At 58.5% G+C, this 15306-nt stretch overlaps 1 protein-coding gene across 2 annotated transcripts in view; it reads right to left on the bottom strand.

Annotated features, from left to right (window-relative positions):
- Window positions 1-2831: 2831 nt before the first annotated feature.
- IGHMBP2 (immunoglobulin mu DNA binding protein 2) overlaps window positions 2832-15306 on the bottom strand; it is a 37201-nt gene continuing 24726 nt past the window's right edge. For both annotated transcript variants that reach the window (XM_031653785.1, XM_031653786.1), the window contains exons 8-15: window positions 14311-14485; window positions 10083-10265; window positions 9650-9768; window positions 8997-9091; window positions 8084-8207; window positions 6422-7270; window positions 5124-5296; window positions 2832-3945 (exon numbers count right to left, since the gene is read on the bottom strand). In XM_031653785.1, the coding sequence (XP_031509645.1) occupies window positions 3748-3945; window positions 5124-5296; window positions 6422-7270; window positions 8084-8207; window positions 8997-9091; window positions 9650-9768; window positions 10083-10265; window positions 14311-14485 (1916 nt within the window). In that variant the 3' untranslated portion in view covers window positions 2832-3747. The remainder of the gene's footprint in view (window positions 3946-5123; window positions 5297-6421; window positions 7271-8083; window positions 8208-8996; window positions 9092-9649; window positions 9769-10082; window positions 10266-14310; window positions 14486-15306) is intronic.

Here is a 15306-nt window from a genome sequence, read left to right as displayed (position 1 = left end):
GACCAAATAAGGCTGCAGCTTTTGCTATGCTCCCAGCAGTGACCGCAATTCCTTTTAAGTGCCAGGGTTATAATGTGGGCCTAAAACCTCCCAAAGCAGTGCGGTGCCCATCAGCCCACTCCGGGATCCCTCTGGGCAGCTCCAAAGAAACCAAGGTAAACAGAGCAGGCCTGCCCAAGGCCCGCCCTTGGCCCACTCGGCACAGGGCGGGGGCGAGCTGTTTGGGTGCAAGGAAGCCAGGCACACCTGCACCAGGGGACCCGCGACCTCCACCAGCAGCCAACCGGCGGGCTCGTGGGGCCTGGGCGCTCTCCCCTCTGTCTCTGGTAGGAAAGGCCATTTGCTGAACCCCTTCTATGGGCGGCACGTGCCGTCTCGTTCCTCTCCACTCTGCTTTGCCAGATGACGAGGACGGCAGCACATTTATTAGGCGCCAGGCGCCGTGCCCAAGGCCTTGTGTGTTTGATCATTTCATCTTCACAGCTGCCCTGAGACAGGTCGTTACTTCCCCATTTTACAGAGGAGGAAACTGAGGCCCCAAGGCATGCAGCACATCCCAAGTAAACTCAGGAGCAAAGCCCAAGGCGGGCAGGGGCTCCCGCCTGTGCCCACTGCCCTGCCTGGCACCCCCAGAAAGGAGCACATGGCAGGGCTGCCTCAGGGGAGCTGCACAGGTGGAGGTGGGCAGTTCCCCTTGGGAGGGAGTCCTCCACTCTGGGTGGTTCCGGCCCGGCTGGGCTACAGCCTGCAGCTACCGTCAGCAAGACTGTACTCCGCTGGCCAGGGAGACGTTTGGCTCGGGATATTTTTTTCTTTTTTTGGGTTACCCTGTCCAGGACAAACTGTAGGGTACTTTTCAAACAACCAGCTACAAATATTTTCCTAACAAGGTCTCTCTGGGATGAAAAATGGAAACTTTTTGTTTTGCAACCTTGGGTTCTGGCATTTGAACAATGCATCACCAAGGGCTGTGGTGGTCAGCAGTGGAGGAGAGAAGGCTCTATGTGGGGGGCTGGGGGGCACAGCCAGGGAGACCACGAACCCGGACCCAGGCCCTGCAAAGGCGTGATGCTGCACACCTCATTTCTTCCACTTCTCAGCACAGCTGGCGCGGCAGCAACTGTTCCCGTTCCACTTCACAGATGACAAACAGGCTCAGTGAGGGCAGGCAACTTGCTGAGGCCACACCTCAGGGGATGGTGGTGCTGGCTGGCGTTCAGACTCAGGTCCCTCCAATTCCAGAGGCTTCCACCCCGCACCCACCCCACCCACCACTGGCGCTGGCTGCCTTCCTCTACTTCAAGCTCCTCCTGGTGGGACGGTCCACAGAACACCTGGATAAAGGTACAGGCCTTCTCTAACGAGTGGGGCAACACTAATTCCGCACTGCCTCCATGCTGGGAGGGGTATACCCGATAAGATATACAGATGTGGGCATGACTGGGTCAGCAAAGATTCTTTGGCAGCAAGTGACAAAAACCCAAGGCAGATTTCTTCAGCTAAAAAAGGGGATTTGGCCGGGCGCGGTGGCTCAAGCCTGTAATCCCAGCACTTTGGGAGGCCGAGACGGGTGGATCACGAGGTCAGGAGATCGAGACCATCCTGGCTAACACGGTGAAACCCCGTCTCTACTAAGAAATACAAAAAAGTAGCCGGGCGAGGTGGCGGGCGCCTGTAGTCCCAGCTACTCGGGAGGCTGAGGCCGGAGAATGGCGTGAACCCAGGAGGCGGAGCTTGCAGTGAGCTGAGATCCGGCCACTGCACTCTAGCCTGGGCGACAGAGCGAGACTCCGTCTCAAAAAAAAAAAATAAAAAAAATAAAAAATAAAAAATAAAAAAGGGGATTTACTAGTTCAGGACACCAGGAAGAATGGGGTGGAGGTCAGGCACGGCTACATCCAGGTGATCTAACACTGTCATCAGGTCACTCTTCCACCCCCATTTTTGGGTCTGTTTCTCTTTGGCCTCCTTCTTACCTGCAGACAGGCAACCTAGGAGGCAGGGAATGCGGCTGTCGGCTGTCTCCCACAGAAGAGCCAACATCTTTCGGCATCCGTGTCAACCCCGGGGCAGGAGTCTGATCAGCTGTTTGGATTCTGGGAAGTCAGGGAGCTTAAGCAGGCACCCCCACCCCCGCCCCCGCCCCCACAGGAGGAACACCTGTCCCCGTGTGCTGTGTCAACCGAGATGCTTCCAATGATGCCCTCATCCCCCATAAGCATCATTACACGCACGCCTCCCACAGCCACGGGTCCTCTAGGAGCATGAGAACTGCAGCCTCCTGTGCGCGGTGCTCAGCCTGCCTGCAGGAGCGGCACTCTACGCTTACGGAAGCATCCAGATGAACTCTACCGCACTTGATACAAAATGCAGTAGAGTCCTGGTCCCCTTCCCAAACAATTCAGTCCAAAAGCCACTTGACGGGAGCAGGCAAGGCAAGCGTCCAGGACAGGGGGGAGGAGGAGGGGCCCTAGTGGCCCAGGGTGGGGCGTCAGCCCGGGTAGGAGGGGAGAGTGGCCCAGGACCAGCAAGAACAGGGCAGTCAAAGCATGCAGGCCTGGCTTGAGGACACACTAGCCGAATGCACTGCGTAAGTGGCCTCTGGGGGACAGTCACCCTAGGTGCAGGTCGGGGAAGCTCAACCTCACTCAGAACCATCGGGGACATAAAAGGACATGAATGGGATTTACAGAGAGAGGAGCCTGCACTGGGAGAGTCTGTCGCAGAGAGGTCAGAGGGAGACGGGGCTTGAGAGACGCGGCAGGGAGGGCACAGCAGCCGAGCAAAACCGGCAAAGGGTGCGCCCCTTAGACCCGCAGCAGACACACTGGAACAGTGCGCAACATTTTCATTTAATGTTTGAATAATTTATATCCCTCTGAAACAAAACCCTGAGGCTAAGGTACATCGTCTGAGGTTCTCTTAAATAGAAGAGTTGGTACAGGGCACCGGGGAAGGCCGGGAGGCTCTGGATCCGTAAGTGCTGATGGTGCTGAGGCTGTGGGACAGCCGGCTCACCTGGTCTCCATGGCGAGGCGCAGCAAGGAGGGGCTGGCACAGGCCAGGCGCCCTTATAAGCCAGAGAGGTGCACAGGCCAGAAAGAGGTGACCCCCAGACTCACAGGAGCCCTGTGGTGAGGGGGCAGGGGAACGCTGCAATCACCAGCGAACGGCGGACGGAATGAAAGTGGCCCTAGCCTCTGGCTGCACGGGGACATGGGGACGTGCAAGCCAAACGCTGCTCCCTGCTCCCCGCCTGAGCGCCATTCGCAGAGTCTTATTTCCTGTTTCCTCTCAGCACCCTCATCCTAATGGGCTGAGCTGGCAAGTCCCAGACACTGGAGGAGTGACTTCAATAGTTTGAGGCCCTGGATATTCTCCAAGGGACTGGAACCTTCCCCAGGATCCAGATGCTGGGATGTGGGTTCTGACGGGGAGTGAGGAGAAGGGACGGGGAGTGAGGGGAAGGGACGGGGAGTGAGGGGAACGGACGGGAAGTGAGGGGAAGGGACGGGGAGTGAGGGGAAGGGACATGCATTTCCCGAGCCCCACCTGCATGAGCACTGTTGTCCCCCAGGTGCTTTTCTCCACATTTTGACATTGGAAAAGTTCATCCCAGGGTCCAAAAACCCAAGCTTCCCCCACAGGCCCCTCCGCTCTTCCTCCCTGGTGTAGGCAGAGCGTGGTCTGGTGGCGCCTTGGGCTGGCATGGAGAGAGCTCCGCGGGGCCTGTGAGGATGTGGCCGGTCACGTCCCCCTCTCCTTCCTCCGGCTGGTCCTCTGGTTGCTGAGCTCGCTCAGCTTCTTATCCAGCCTCCTCTGCAGCTGGGCCCTCTTGGCTGGGTCCAGGGATCTGTCCTTGGTCCCGCTGCCGGCATAGAGGATCCCTTCCCGGCTGATTCTCTGCCGGGCGTGGGCGCGAGCCCTCTCACCACAGCCATGGATCTGGGGAGGACACAAGAATCAGCGCTGAGCTCACTGGGACAAGGAGACAGACCCTGCAGCTCTGCCCATCAAAGAGGTGGAGGGCCACAGGCACCCCAACAGAGAAGACCACTCCTCCTGCCATGTCAATCCTTCACCCTGCAGGCTGCTTGGTAGGAGGGCAGCAGGATGGTCTGTACCCTGGTGTGGCGGGAGCTCCCGAGTGTGCACACAGGAAATGGCACCACCCTGACTGACCACACAGTCCCTGCAGCCACTTCCCGCTGCCTCCCAGCCTCCGCCTACCTAATCCATACTGCAGCCAAGACCAGTGACATCACAGCCCTGCTGACACCCTCCAGGGTACCCCACTGCCTTCAGATCAGGCCTGACGCCTCCAGGCAGCTTGCCAGGCCTTGCCCAGCTGCAACTCCAGCTATCCTGCCTTACACGCTACTCCCAACTCCCTGACTGTGCCTGAGGCCTTATGCATGTTCTAAGGGTAGATAGCCTGCCTGCCCACCCGCCATTGGCCCTGTTCTCCCCAGCCCAGATCCCACCTTCTGGACCACAGGTCTCAGCCCCAGTGTCACTTCCTCCAGGAAGCCCACCCTGACTGCTGCATCTGGGTTGGTTCCCTGCTGCCATCTTGGCCCTGGGTTTCCTTCCTTGGAGCACTCAATACCTGGTACTGTATACTGGTCTCTTACTGAGATCCCCCACCAGGCCCAGCATCCTCCAGGGTAGGGACAAGGCTGGTTCAGACCTCAGCTTCCCACAGGAGCCCACACCTGGTCCCGGGGGTTCTCATCGACCCAGGCTCAGAATGAACGACACAGCAGCCAGGCCATGGCCAGTTCAGACCACGGGCTGCAGGCTCTGCCTTCCACCTCCCCTATCCCAAACAGACCAGATTAGGCCACTGACAGAACCCAGGGACACTGGGACAAAATTCCCTCTGCCCAGAATTCCCACTAACGTGGCTGCAGCTCAGCAAATAAGGCATTTTGTTTGCTTATGCCCTGATGTGCTCAAAACAGATCATGAGTCAGTGTCTGATTTCTGTTTCCGAAGGTATCTGGAGCTCGTTAATGAGCTAATTGTTCCAACTGGAACAAGTCTGCCCAGGGTCTGCTTCCTGGAGACGCACCCCACCACCCCTCCCCACTGTCTGATCCCAGGAGCGGAGGCCGACATACCTCGGGCAGGTGGTGGCTGAGGCAGTAGCGGCGGCTGCAGAGCTGGCAGAACTGGCCCAGGGCTGTGACGCTGGCTGTGCACTTGGCAAAGCCACAGGTGTTATCAGCCTTAATGGCGGCAGAAACCAGGGCCTCAAAGTCCTCCTCCGTGGGCAGATCTATGGCCGGATGTCCTGAAGAAGACCCGTGTCACTCAGGCAAACGGAAAGACAACAATGCCACACTGGCCCCTTGTTTAAGGTTTCAAAAGCAATTCACAGCTGCGCACAGTGGCTCACACCTGTAACCCCAGCATTCTGGGAGGCCGAGGTAAGAGGATTGCTTGAGGCCAGGAGTTCAAAACCAGCCTGGGCAACATAGAGACATAGTGAGACCCCGTCTCTATTAATTCCAAAAAAAAATTAAAAAGCAGCTCACGTGTCTTCCCTCTGCCACCCTGTGGGTGCCTGGGGGCAAGGGTGGCACCAGTCCTGTCCTCTAGCACAAAGCGCGGTATACAGTAGCTGCTCAGGAAGGGTTTGGAGTGAATTCCTCTGGAGCCCCAGGCTCTGGGAGGCCCCTTTCAAAGCCATGCATGTGCTGGTGGAGCTTCGCTTCAGGAATTCAATGAATCAATGCGAGCTGGAACTCCTGCATGGTCGTGCTGAGGAAAATGGCGGCAGCAGGAGTTCCCCAAGACCGATCAGGTCTACAAGCTCGGCCAGCGTATGCCTGGCCAACTCCCAGTGCATGCCTGGCCAGCTCCTGTGGGGTGGGCACAATGCAGGATGTGGGGTGGGCACAATGCAGGATGCGGCAAACGGAGCAGTGCCCACTCAGGGACTCCGCATGGCCAATGGGCAAGAATGGTTTTGCGCTCAGCCAGCTCCTGTGGTTCTGAGCATTTTGCCCAGGACGACTTCCAGGCAAAGTGCACCCCGTCACTGTGCAAGACCCCCACCCTCCAGGACCACCGTGGCACAGGAGCCCGTGACTGCTCCGTTCCCAAGGGGCTCCAGGGAGCCGTCCACGTCTGCTCTTCCAGGCCCCGCCCGCTGCCGTAAACATGCTCTGAGCGCTGCCTACTTGCCGAGTCCCACACAGGCTCCGGGACAAGAAGGTGCCTGTGACCTGATCGCTGACCTAGGGGGGCCCAGACGGAGCTGGGAGTGGCATGACTGAAAATAAAGCTAAAATGACACAAGCATGGTGCCACCCGGAGGAAGCCCTTCCTTCTGTTGATGGTGGCAGGCAGGTTCCAAGTGGGGCCAGCACCCCAGTGAGGGGACACTGCCCCATGTTCTTGTTAGTTGACTTACCTTTGGTTTCTTTTTTCTTTTTCTTTTCTGGAAGTTTCTGCTGCCCTGAGGCCTGCTGCTCCTTGCTGGCGGGCTGCCCCTGCGCACTCCTGACCCTCTGCAGTCTCAGATCAGGCTGGTCTGGGCCACGCTGCTCTCTGGGAGGCTGCTCCGTCCGCGCAGGGCTGGGGGGCACTGGCTGGAGAGGGGCTGGGCCACCGGTCCCTGCTGGGGGTCCCGGGGCTGCTGGGGGTCGCGGGGCCGGCGGGGCCCTCTTGCTCACGGTGATGAACCTCCTCTTCCCTTCCCCGGAACTGTCGTGCCTCAGCCCGTGCTCCTCGGCTATTTGGTGGACCCGCAGCCTGTCGTGGGAATTGAGGGAAGGTGGAAACTCCAACTGCGTCTTATCACTGGCCATGAACTCCGCAATCATGGCCCGGAAGTGGTCCACGCCGTCTTGGCTCTCCACTCCCTCCAGGCTGCCTCCGTTGAGGCTGGGCTGAGATGGGGCTTCAGCAGCCAGAGACTTTCCAGCTGGCTTCTTCCGGCCCTGTCTGGCAGCTGCTGCAGACTCCCGGCCTCCCTCCTGCCGCTGGCTTCCAGTCCTGGTGGATGTAGCAGGGCCCTGGGGCTTTGTGGCAGCATGGCTGGGACCCTGGGAGCTCTCATGGGAATAGTTTTCTGGGACAATATCATCAAGATACTCAAAGGCTGTGCGTACTTCCCCATGCTGTGTGAAATACTCCACCAGGGTCTTCAAAAATGCATGGTTGTTGACAGTACGGGAGTCACAGATGACCGCCACGTGGCGCCGGGCGCGGGTGACGGCCACGTTGATCCTCCGGTCCTCAGCAAGAAAACCAACTTCACCTACAAAAGGCCAGAGGGGAGTGAAAAGCAGGTTTCAGACTAAGAAACAGAGTCAGGCTCCTATGCTCTTATCAGTAACCACCACCAAAAGTGTGGTCCCCTGCACGTGGCCCACCATCTACACAGCTGCCCAGCCACGCATGGCGCCGTGATACCACATCTCCCCTGGCATCTGGCTGCCACAGCTGACTGAGTGGGGCTCTGGGGAACCCGACTGGGTTCTGTCGCTCCTTTCCTTCCACCTAAGCCCAGCCTCAGGGACTGTCTGGGGTGTGGCTGCAGGTGGCACCCGGGAGAAAGCACAAGAAACCTTCCAGCACCTTCCCCGCTTTCCCCCATAGCTTCTAGGCAGGCCTCATCTGCTTTCTGCCTTCTGAGAACGTCTCACAAAGCGCATTCACTAAACCTGCTTCTGGAAACAACTCTCGTCCCGAGTGGAAAGCCCACAACCCACAGCGGCACAGAACCCACAGCCACGGCCACCACGCCCCGCGGCGCTGTGCACAGAGGCTAAGGGCCAGCTCTGGGCTGGGGGCTCCACCTCCCCAGCAGGGGGAACCGGTCATTCCCAGTCCACCCTGCGCCCCCAGCTGCCACCCCAGCCACCTGCTCCCTGACAGCACACTCACGCCTCGGAGCCTCCGCAGACTCTCTTGCCTATGCTTTGCCTGATGTGAGCTTACTGAGGACAGAAGCTGCACCATGAGTACACTGGCAGAAACCAGTGTGGCACCCAGCAGACACCTAATATGCCCCTGAATTAATAAATGCACTTCTGCGCTGTCCCCAAAGGACTCTGGCGAGGCTCCATACCTTTCCTGTTGGACCTGACGAAGGACAGTATCACGGCCTCCTTCTCTCGGCCTTGGAAGCCATCGACGGACTTGATTTCAAGCTCGGGGTGCCTGTGCGCGAGGCTCTGTCTGAGCAGGTCCACCTGAAACAGCAGCCAGGCTGTGGCTTCCTCACCCCCATGCCAGCTCGGCAAGACCCTGCCCTTCAGCTCAGCAGAGGGACTCGTGCCGCCCAACAGCCAGGACCTGGGGAGGGGAGCCTGCAGCAGCCCCACGGGGAAAAGCTGCCCGTCCGCCCTCCTCACGGGCACGCATGATGCCAACACGACACCCTGTGGCTGGCGTTTTATCATTTCTTTCGGCTCATGACAGCCGCCAGCCTCAGACAGCGCTGTGTGTGATGCCCGCACACCAGGAAGGGTGATGGCCACTTCCACAGACCCTCCCCACACTCCCGCAGGTACGTTTTTCCTGCCAGATGAGACACGCGTGGGAACACGACCTGAGCCAGACCAACAAGGTTCAAGGCTGAGGCCCCTGAGGGAGATGCCAGAAAAGGACAGGGTGTTCTGCTAGGGCTGCCTGTGGAAGGGCTGTGTCAGCCTGAGGCTGCTGGGGTCACCCGGGAAGTCTGGCCAGAACACAAGCCAGTGCAGAAGGCTGGGGCACTGGGCAGGGCAGGGCAGCTGGGGCAGGGTGGGGCGGGGCAGGGTGGGGCGGGGCGGGGCAGGGTGGGGCGGGGCGGGGCGGGCAGACGAACACGCAGAACGGCCCTGACGACATCATGTGGGTCCTGGATCCAGTCACAATAAGGTCGGCCCTACCCCTGAACCTTTCAGTCACCACAGCCAGCAAATCACCCTTTTCCTTTCAGCCTCTAGGTTGTGTGAGCCCCAGCTGCTCTGCAGAGGGACAAAAGGAGCCCCTCGCACCTGGAGGTTGTATGGCGAGACCACGGCAACGTCACGGGCTGGAACACCAGCGTCCACCAGAGCCTGGATGTGCAAACTGACGAGGCGGACTTCGCCTGGAGGGAAAGAAAAAACGGTCGAGGCAGCACAGGCTCGCCCCGAGCGGGCATCCATCACCAACACATGTTTCGGGCACGTTTCTGTCTATCATGGCCAGCTGATCCTCCACTGTGCCTCAGGTGGCTTCCTGGGAGCTAAACATCTGTGTCCCAGGGCCCCAGGACCAGCCATGCCCAGCTAACTTGAATTTCACATCAGCAATGAAGGCCTTCTGACTCCTATGGCCGTGCATCCTGTTCAACGTGGAACTGGGGAGATGGTGGTGTCAGCTGAGCAATGCCAGTTCCCATGGCCAGACCAGCCAGGCAGAGCTGGGCCACCATTCAGGAGAAGGCCATGAAATGCTGCCAGGCCCATCTCACCCAGTAGCGGGCTGCTCACCCTGGAGAACACAAAGCTGCTCAGCCTCTTGGAGTGTGGGGCTCTAAACCTTCCACCGCCATCAGCAACTGCTCTCAGCTCCTCCCGGAATTAGGCAATTAAAATGCCTTTAATTTTTAAAGAGCTCGAGGAATGTTTAAACAAAAAAGCTGGCCGTCTGCAAGCAAGCTCACCAGGGTTCCCTTTTGACTGTTCATCCTCTTCCTCCAGCTCAAACAGCCCGCAGCCGGCGGTGTCCACCAGGAGCAGGGGCACACCCGTCTCTTCTGTGGCAGCCACGCCTGGGAGGTCCCTGGCACACAGGTAGAGAGCGAGCACATCAGGGGGGCCACAGTGCAGCACTGAGGCCCCACCCAACAGAACCGACCCCTCCCACGAGGAAAAGGCCTAGGCGGGGGAGGACAATGAGCACATCAGGACATCAGATGGGAGCCAGCGGGCCTGACCCAGCTCTCCAGGGCAAGGCCACCTTCTCTTCCAAAAAGCTAGCCTCAGAGTCGACTTTCATGCAGAAAGCTTCACTTTAGCTTGCTGTGTAGAAACAGGTGACGCAGAGGATTAGCCAGGGCAAAAGGATGGGGCGGGGGGTGGGGCCGAGCTACTCACCTCAGCAGGTGCCCCGCCACAGAAGGGTGGGCCGTGAGCTGCCCGTGGTACATGGTGTCAGAGGCCCAGCGCATGATGGTCTGGTGCATGCGGTACTGCACCGTCAGCGTCCGCACCGCCCTCGCGCCATACTCCTCGGCCAGGCGCTCCATCAGGCTGAGCGACAGTCCAGCCAACGCGGCCCTGCGCCCAGGAGGGAGAAACGGGGAAGGCAGGCCTGAGCCCCAGAGTCCAGGTGTGAACCACGGCAAGTGAGGAGGACAGGCCCCAAACCTCAGGACCCAACTCTCCCCTGGGTTCCAACCCAAAAGTCACCAAGGAGCGGGGTTGGCTGAATCACGGCCCCAAAGGCACCTACATCCAATCGCCAAGGCCTGGGAATGTTCCCTTATAGGACAACAGGGACGCTGCAGCTGAGCTGAAGTTAAGGATCCTGGGATAGGGAGGCAACCCTGGATGACCCGGGTGATAACCCAAGGGTCTTAGAAGAGGGGCATAGGAGGGTCAGAGACAGAGAAGGCCACTGAGGGGAGAGATTTGAGGACGCAACACTGCTGGCTTCATAGACAGAGGAAAGGGCGACAAGTCAAGCAATGGCCTTTAGGAGCTGGAAAAGACCAGGAGATGGGTTTTCCCCTGGACCCTCCAGAAGAAGCAACCCCACCCGCACCTCGATTTTTTTTTTTGAGACGGAGTCTCGCTCTGTCGCCCAGGCTGGAGTGCAGTGGCCGGATCTCAGCTCACTGCAAGCTCCGCCTCCCGGGTTTATGCCATTCTCCTGCCTCAGCCTCCCGAGTAGCTGGGACTACAGGCGCCCGCCACCTCGCCCGGCTAGTTTTTTGTACTTTTTTAGTAGAGACGGGGTTTCACCGTGTTAGCCAGGATGGTCTCGATCTCCTGACCTCGTGATCCGCCCGTCTCGGCCTCCCAAAGTGCTGGGATTACAGGTTTGAGCCACCGCGCCTGGCCCGCACCTCGATTTTAACCCAGGGAGACCGATTGCGGACATCTGACCCCCAGATTGACGTTTCTGGAGGTCAGAAAATCTGTTGTCAGCCACTAAGCTTGTGGTCATTTGTCACAGCCACAGTAGGGAACGAACACACTCCAGCATGCTCCTGCTGTCGGCAGTCCACTCCCAGCAGGGACGGCTGCAGCGGCTGAGCACTGCCCAGCGCCAGGCACTGCTGGGTGCGCCAGATGGGGATTCACTCCCTTCCTCCTTGTAACAACCTCATGAGGTGGCTGCTGTTATGACTCCCCTGTTACACGTAAGAAGGGTGAGACAGAGAGGGAGGCCACCAGCCCACAGCTGCCCCACTAGTGAGCTGCAGAGCCAGGACCTGCCCGGGCTGCCTGGTGCCAGAGCCCACCCTCTGCACCACTACAGCTCACCAAGCCCACCAAAACCCTGGGGCAGTGCCACCCCCACTTCAGAGACCTTCCCGCTGGAAACTTACAAGACCTCTGTGATTAACCTATTTTTAATTCCAACAAAGTGAGAACAGCACGCGATCATCAGTACCGACCGCAAACCCAAAACCCCCAGCACAACGCCACCCAATGTGTTCCCCAAAACCATCCTACTCTCTCCAGGGAACGCCACCCAATGTGTTCCCCAAAACCATCCTACTCTCTCCAGGGAACGTCACCCAACGTCTCCCCCAAAACCATCCCACTCTCTCCAGGGAACGCCACCCAACGTCTCCCCCAAACCATCTTACTCTCTCCAGGGAACGCCACCCAACGTCTCCCCCAAAACCATCTTACTCTCTCCAGGGAACGCCACCCAACGTCTCCCCCAAAACCATCCTACTCTCACCAGGCACACAACGGGGTCCCTGCCCAAGGGCACAGTTCCAAACTTCCTCCACCCAAAGGCTTTCCCGAGGACGAAGACCTCCTTTAAGGACATCTTGAGAACCTCTCCTTGGAAGAAGCCACTGAATAAGCGTCCTCCCACGCCTGTCCTCCCTGCTCCTAGGGAGGTTCTGATGGCAGTGGCTGTTGCCATCATGCCGGCGCAGCAGGGAACCCTGGCTGTGGCTGCACACTCCATGGAGCCAGTGGGAGCCCCGCCCCTCTGAGTTGGAGAGGTCACTGCAGCCCAGACAGCCCAGACCCAGGCCTCCTGCTCCAGGAGGGTGGGGCTACAGCCGCCCAAACTGCAGCAGCTGTGGATCGGAGCCTTCCCATGCTCTTAGGGGAGCCGGGAACAGGCAGGATCTGCCCTCCCGGGTGCAGCTGCAGCTGCCAGACCTGTGGCTGCAGACCTGGGCTTCCTGCTCCACGAAGCAGGCAGGAGCCGGGAACAAGCGGGAGCCCAGCCTCTTCTGAGGTGGTGGGGCGGGAGCTCCTGGGTGCAGCTGTAGCTGCCCTCCCACTCTGCAGCCCGTACTCTCAGGTGCCCCAGGAAGGACAACCCCCCACCATCCTTGAAGGCTCACGGGTGTCTGCTTCCACTGCCTGGCCTCTCTCGGCTCCCAGCACCCACTCCGACCTCAGAGTGGGATTGTGGCCAAGCCCCGGGGCCATGAGTGGCAGCAGGAGGCAGACAAGAGTCCTGGATGGAAGAGGACGGTGGAAGGCCAGGGAGGGCCTGGGGGCTGAGCTGCCAGACCTGTGGACCAGAGTGAGAACTCATGGTGCCTCTTCCAGGCCCGCCCATGGCCACCCGAGGACCAATTGGCATGTACTTCCTTCCCTCTGAGGTCCATAAAAGCCCTGGGCTCAGTCAGAGAAGGCGAGAGGATGGCCAGAGGACAGAGAGGGCAGAGAGACAATAACAGGGCACAGAGGAGCGAGACTGCAGAGATGTCGGAATGACGTGCCTGCAGACAAGAGCCGCCCTCTCCAGGGCTTCCTCTCTGCTGACAGCTGAACACTGGACAGGATGACCTGCCTACAGAGAGGAGCGGGCAGCTCTGAGCTGTTCTAACACTAAATAAAACTCTTCTTCACCCTTCCCTTATCTGCATACCTCATTCTTCCTGGATGCAGGACAATAACTAGGGCAAAGGTGCTGCGGCCACAGAGGTTTCCAGCCAGAAAAATCGACACCCGGAGATCCTGTAACATTTCCACTCTAGATCCCCACGTGTCTCCCATCAGGACAATCTTTCAGAGCACCTTTCCCCAGCACTCCCCTTTCTTCCACCGTCTTTATTTCCAACATCTTCCTCCCAAAGCTCACTCTCAAGCAGTATTTTTGACACCTCTCTCTACATATCCACAAACTCCTGCGCCGCCCACTCCCCTTTGATGAGATTCTACTCGACAGGCTTTCTTGCACATCTTTTTCTGGTCCTCAGAAACAGTGAAAGTTCTGAGTTCATTGCTTCTACACACCCACAGTGAAATAGAGAAGTGCTTCAAAAGGCAACAGAAATCAGAAGAAACCAATCTTCCCCCAGTGGAAGTAAGGGCCAGGATGCAGGAGTCTTGAAGTGTTTCGTTCCTCAGGGACAACTTTCTGAACAGGGACTTGTCCAGAGACAGTCCACGTGCCAGGGCCTGTTCACAGGCCTCGTGTAAGGGCAGTCAAGGGATACCATGCAGAGGGTTCATGCGGAGGGAGGGCACGCCCACGACACCCAGGCGGGAGTGGCCCAGGCAGAGGGGCCAGCGAGGCCTGTGTGGCTGGAGCAGTGAGCGCAGGGTAGTACAGGGAGGGGTGAGAGGGGGCCAGGGGTGGGCAGCACTTTCTCCACCAAGACAGCCTGGGCCAGGCCACTGCATCAGGGCTCAGGTGTCTCCACAGGGCAGAATTGTGGTTTGCTGCATCTCTGCCCTGGATGCCCTCCATCCAGGGATGTGTCTACAGATTGAAGACTAAAGAACCTAAGAACCCACATCCATCCAGAGGCCAGTTAGCCCAGCCCACGGCTCTCACGGCACTCTACCATCAAACTTGCCTGGTTCGTGAGGGGCTATTCAACTCAACAAGCAGGGATGGAGCACCAGAAACGTGCCAGGCCCTGTGTCCAGTTCTGAGGCTACAAAGATGAAGGTGATGCGACCCCACCCTCAGGGAGCACATGACCTCACAGATCTGACGTCCAGATGAATGAATGCTGTAAGACGGGGTAGGAGCGGTGCCGAGAAACACGCCGAGGTGGCACCGCAGGGGCTCCTGGTGAGCCTGGGGCTTCTGGCTGAGCCTAGAAGGACTGCATCAAGGGGTGGCGAGCAGGGGCAGAGAAAGGCACGTGCGGCAAAGGGGTCTTACTTGTGAGAGACTACGGTGGGGGGCAGTTGCTTGTGATCGCCCGCCAGGATGCACTTTCTGGCCTTCAGCAGGGGGATCCAGCAGCTCGCCTCAAGGGCCTGGGCACACTCATCAATGACCACCACGTCGAAGTGGCTCTCGGGCAGCAACTTCAGGGGGCCGTCGGCAGACGCACCTGGTGGAAACAGGGAGCCAGGAGTCTCCAGGGGCACGGCTGCTTCCCAACAGCTGCAGCCACACCAGAGGAGACACCACCAAGCCGGGGTTTCATCGAGGCTTGTATTACAACTGTGTGGGATACATTTGTATCTTGTAATAAAAACTTGGCCAAGACATTTTAGAACTCATGGTTCCAGCTCACCTGTGTTTTAAGCAGTGGGTCCTCTGGCCACAGGCCCTTCTGACCTTCAATCGGCAAAATTAATCACCCTTCGGGGCTGCGACCCCGAGCCCAAGGGACGCTGTCTGAGTTCTAAATATTGTAACTCAATTATTTTCTAAATGTAGAACCTAATTCTCCTCTAAGGTGACTTTCTTGGACATACAGAACAATCAACTGCTGGCCGCTCACCCAGAGAAAAGCCTCCACGCATTTGGCAACACAAATCCACTGTGGCAGCTTTTCCTTCCTGGGACGTGGAGCGGCAGAGTGCAGAGTTCAGCCGGTGAGCAGGACTCGGGCCCACGCCATCTCCAGCAAACAGCGTGGGGCCCTAGGCGAGCCTCCCACCCCCAAGCCTGTTTCCTCATCCACAAACACGGACAACGGCTGCATGTCATGCGACTGCACCACAAAGGACAACATATATAAAGTGCCCGGCACGAGAAGGCAGGTTTCCACAAATGTGATCCATGTTAGTTCCCACCCTTTCTGTCTTCCATCTGAGTGAATTATGCTAATGATATGTACATAATGCCATGATGAAGACAGACACTGAGAAATTTCTGAAGATTGACTCTCCAGAGATGGCTAGCAAAAGCACCCACAGGGGAGAC

Source organism: Papio anubis, chromosome 12 (assembly GCF_008728515.1).
Source record: "Papio anubis isolate 15944 chromosome 12, Panubis1.0, whole genome shotgun sequence".
NCBI classification, from domain to species: Eukaryota; Metazoa; Chordata; class Mammalia; order Primates; family Cercopithecidae; genus Papio; species Papio anubis.
Note: the sequence above shows the minus strand (reverse complement) of the source record. Positions and strands in the feature narration are given on the sequence as shown.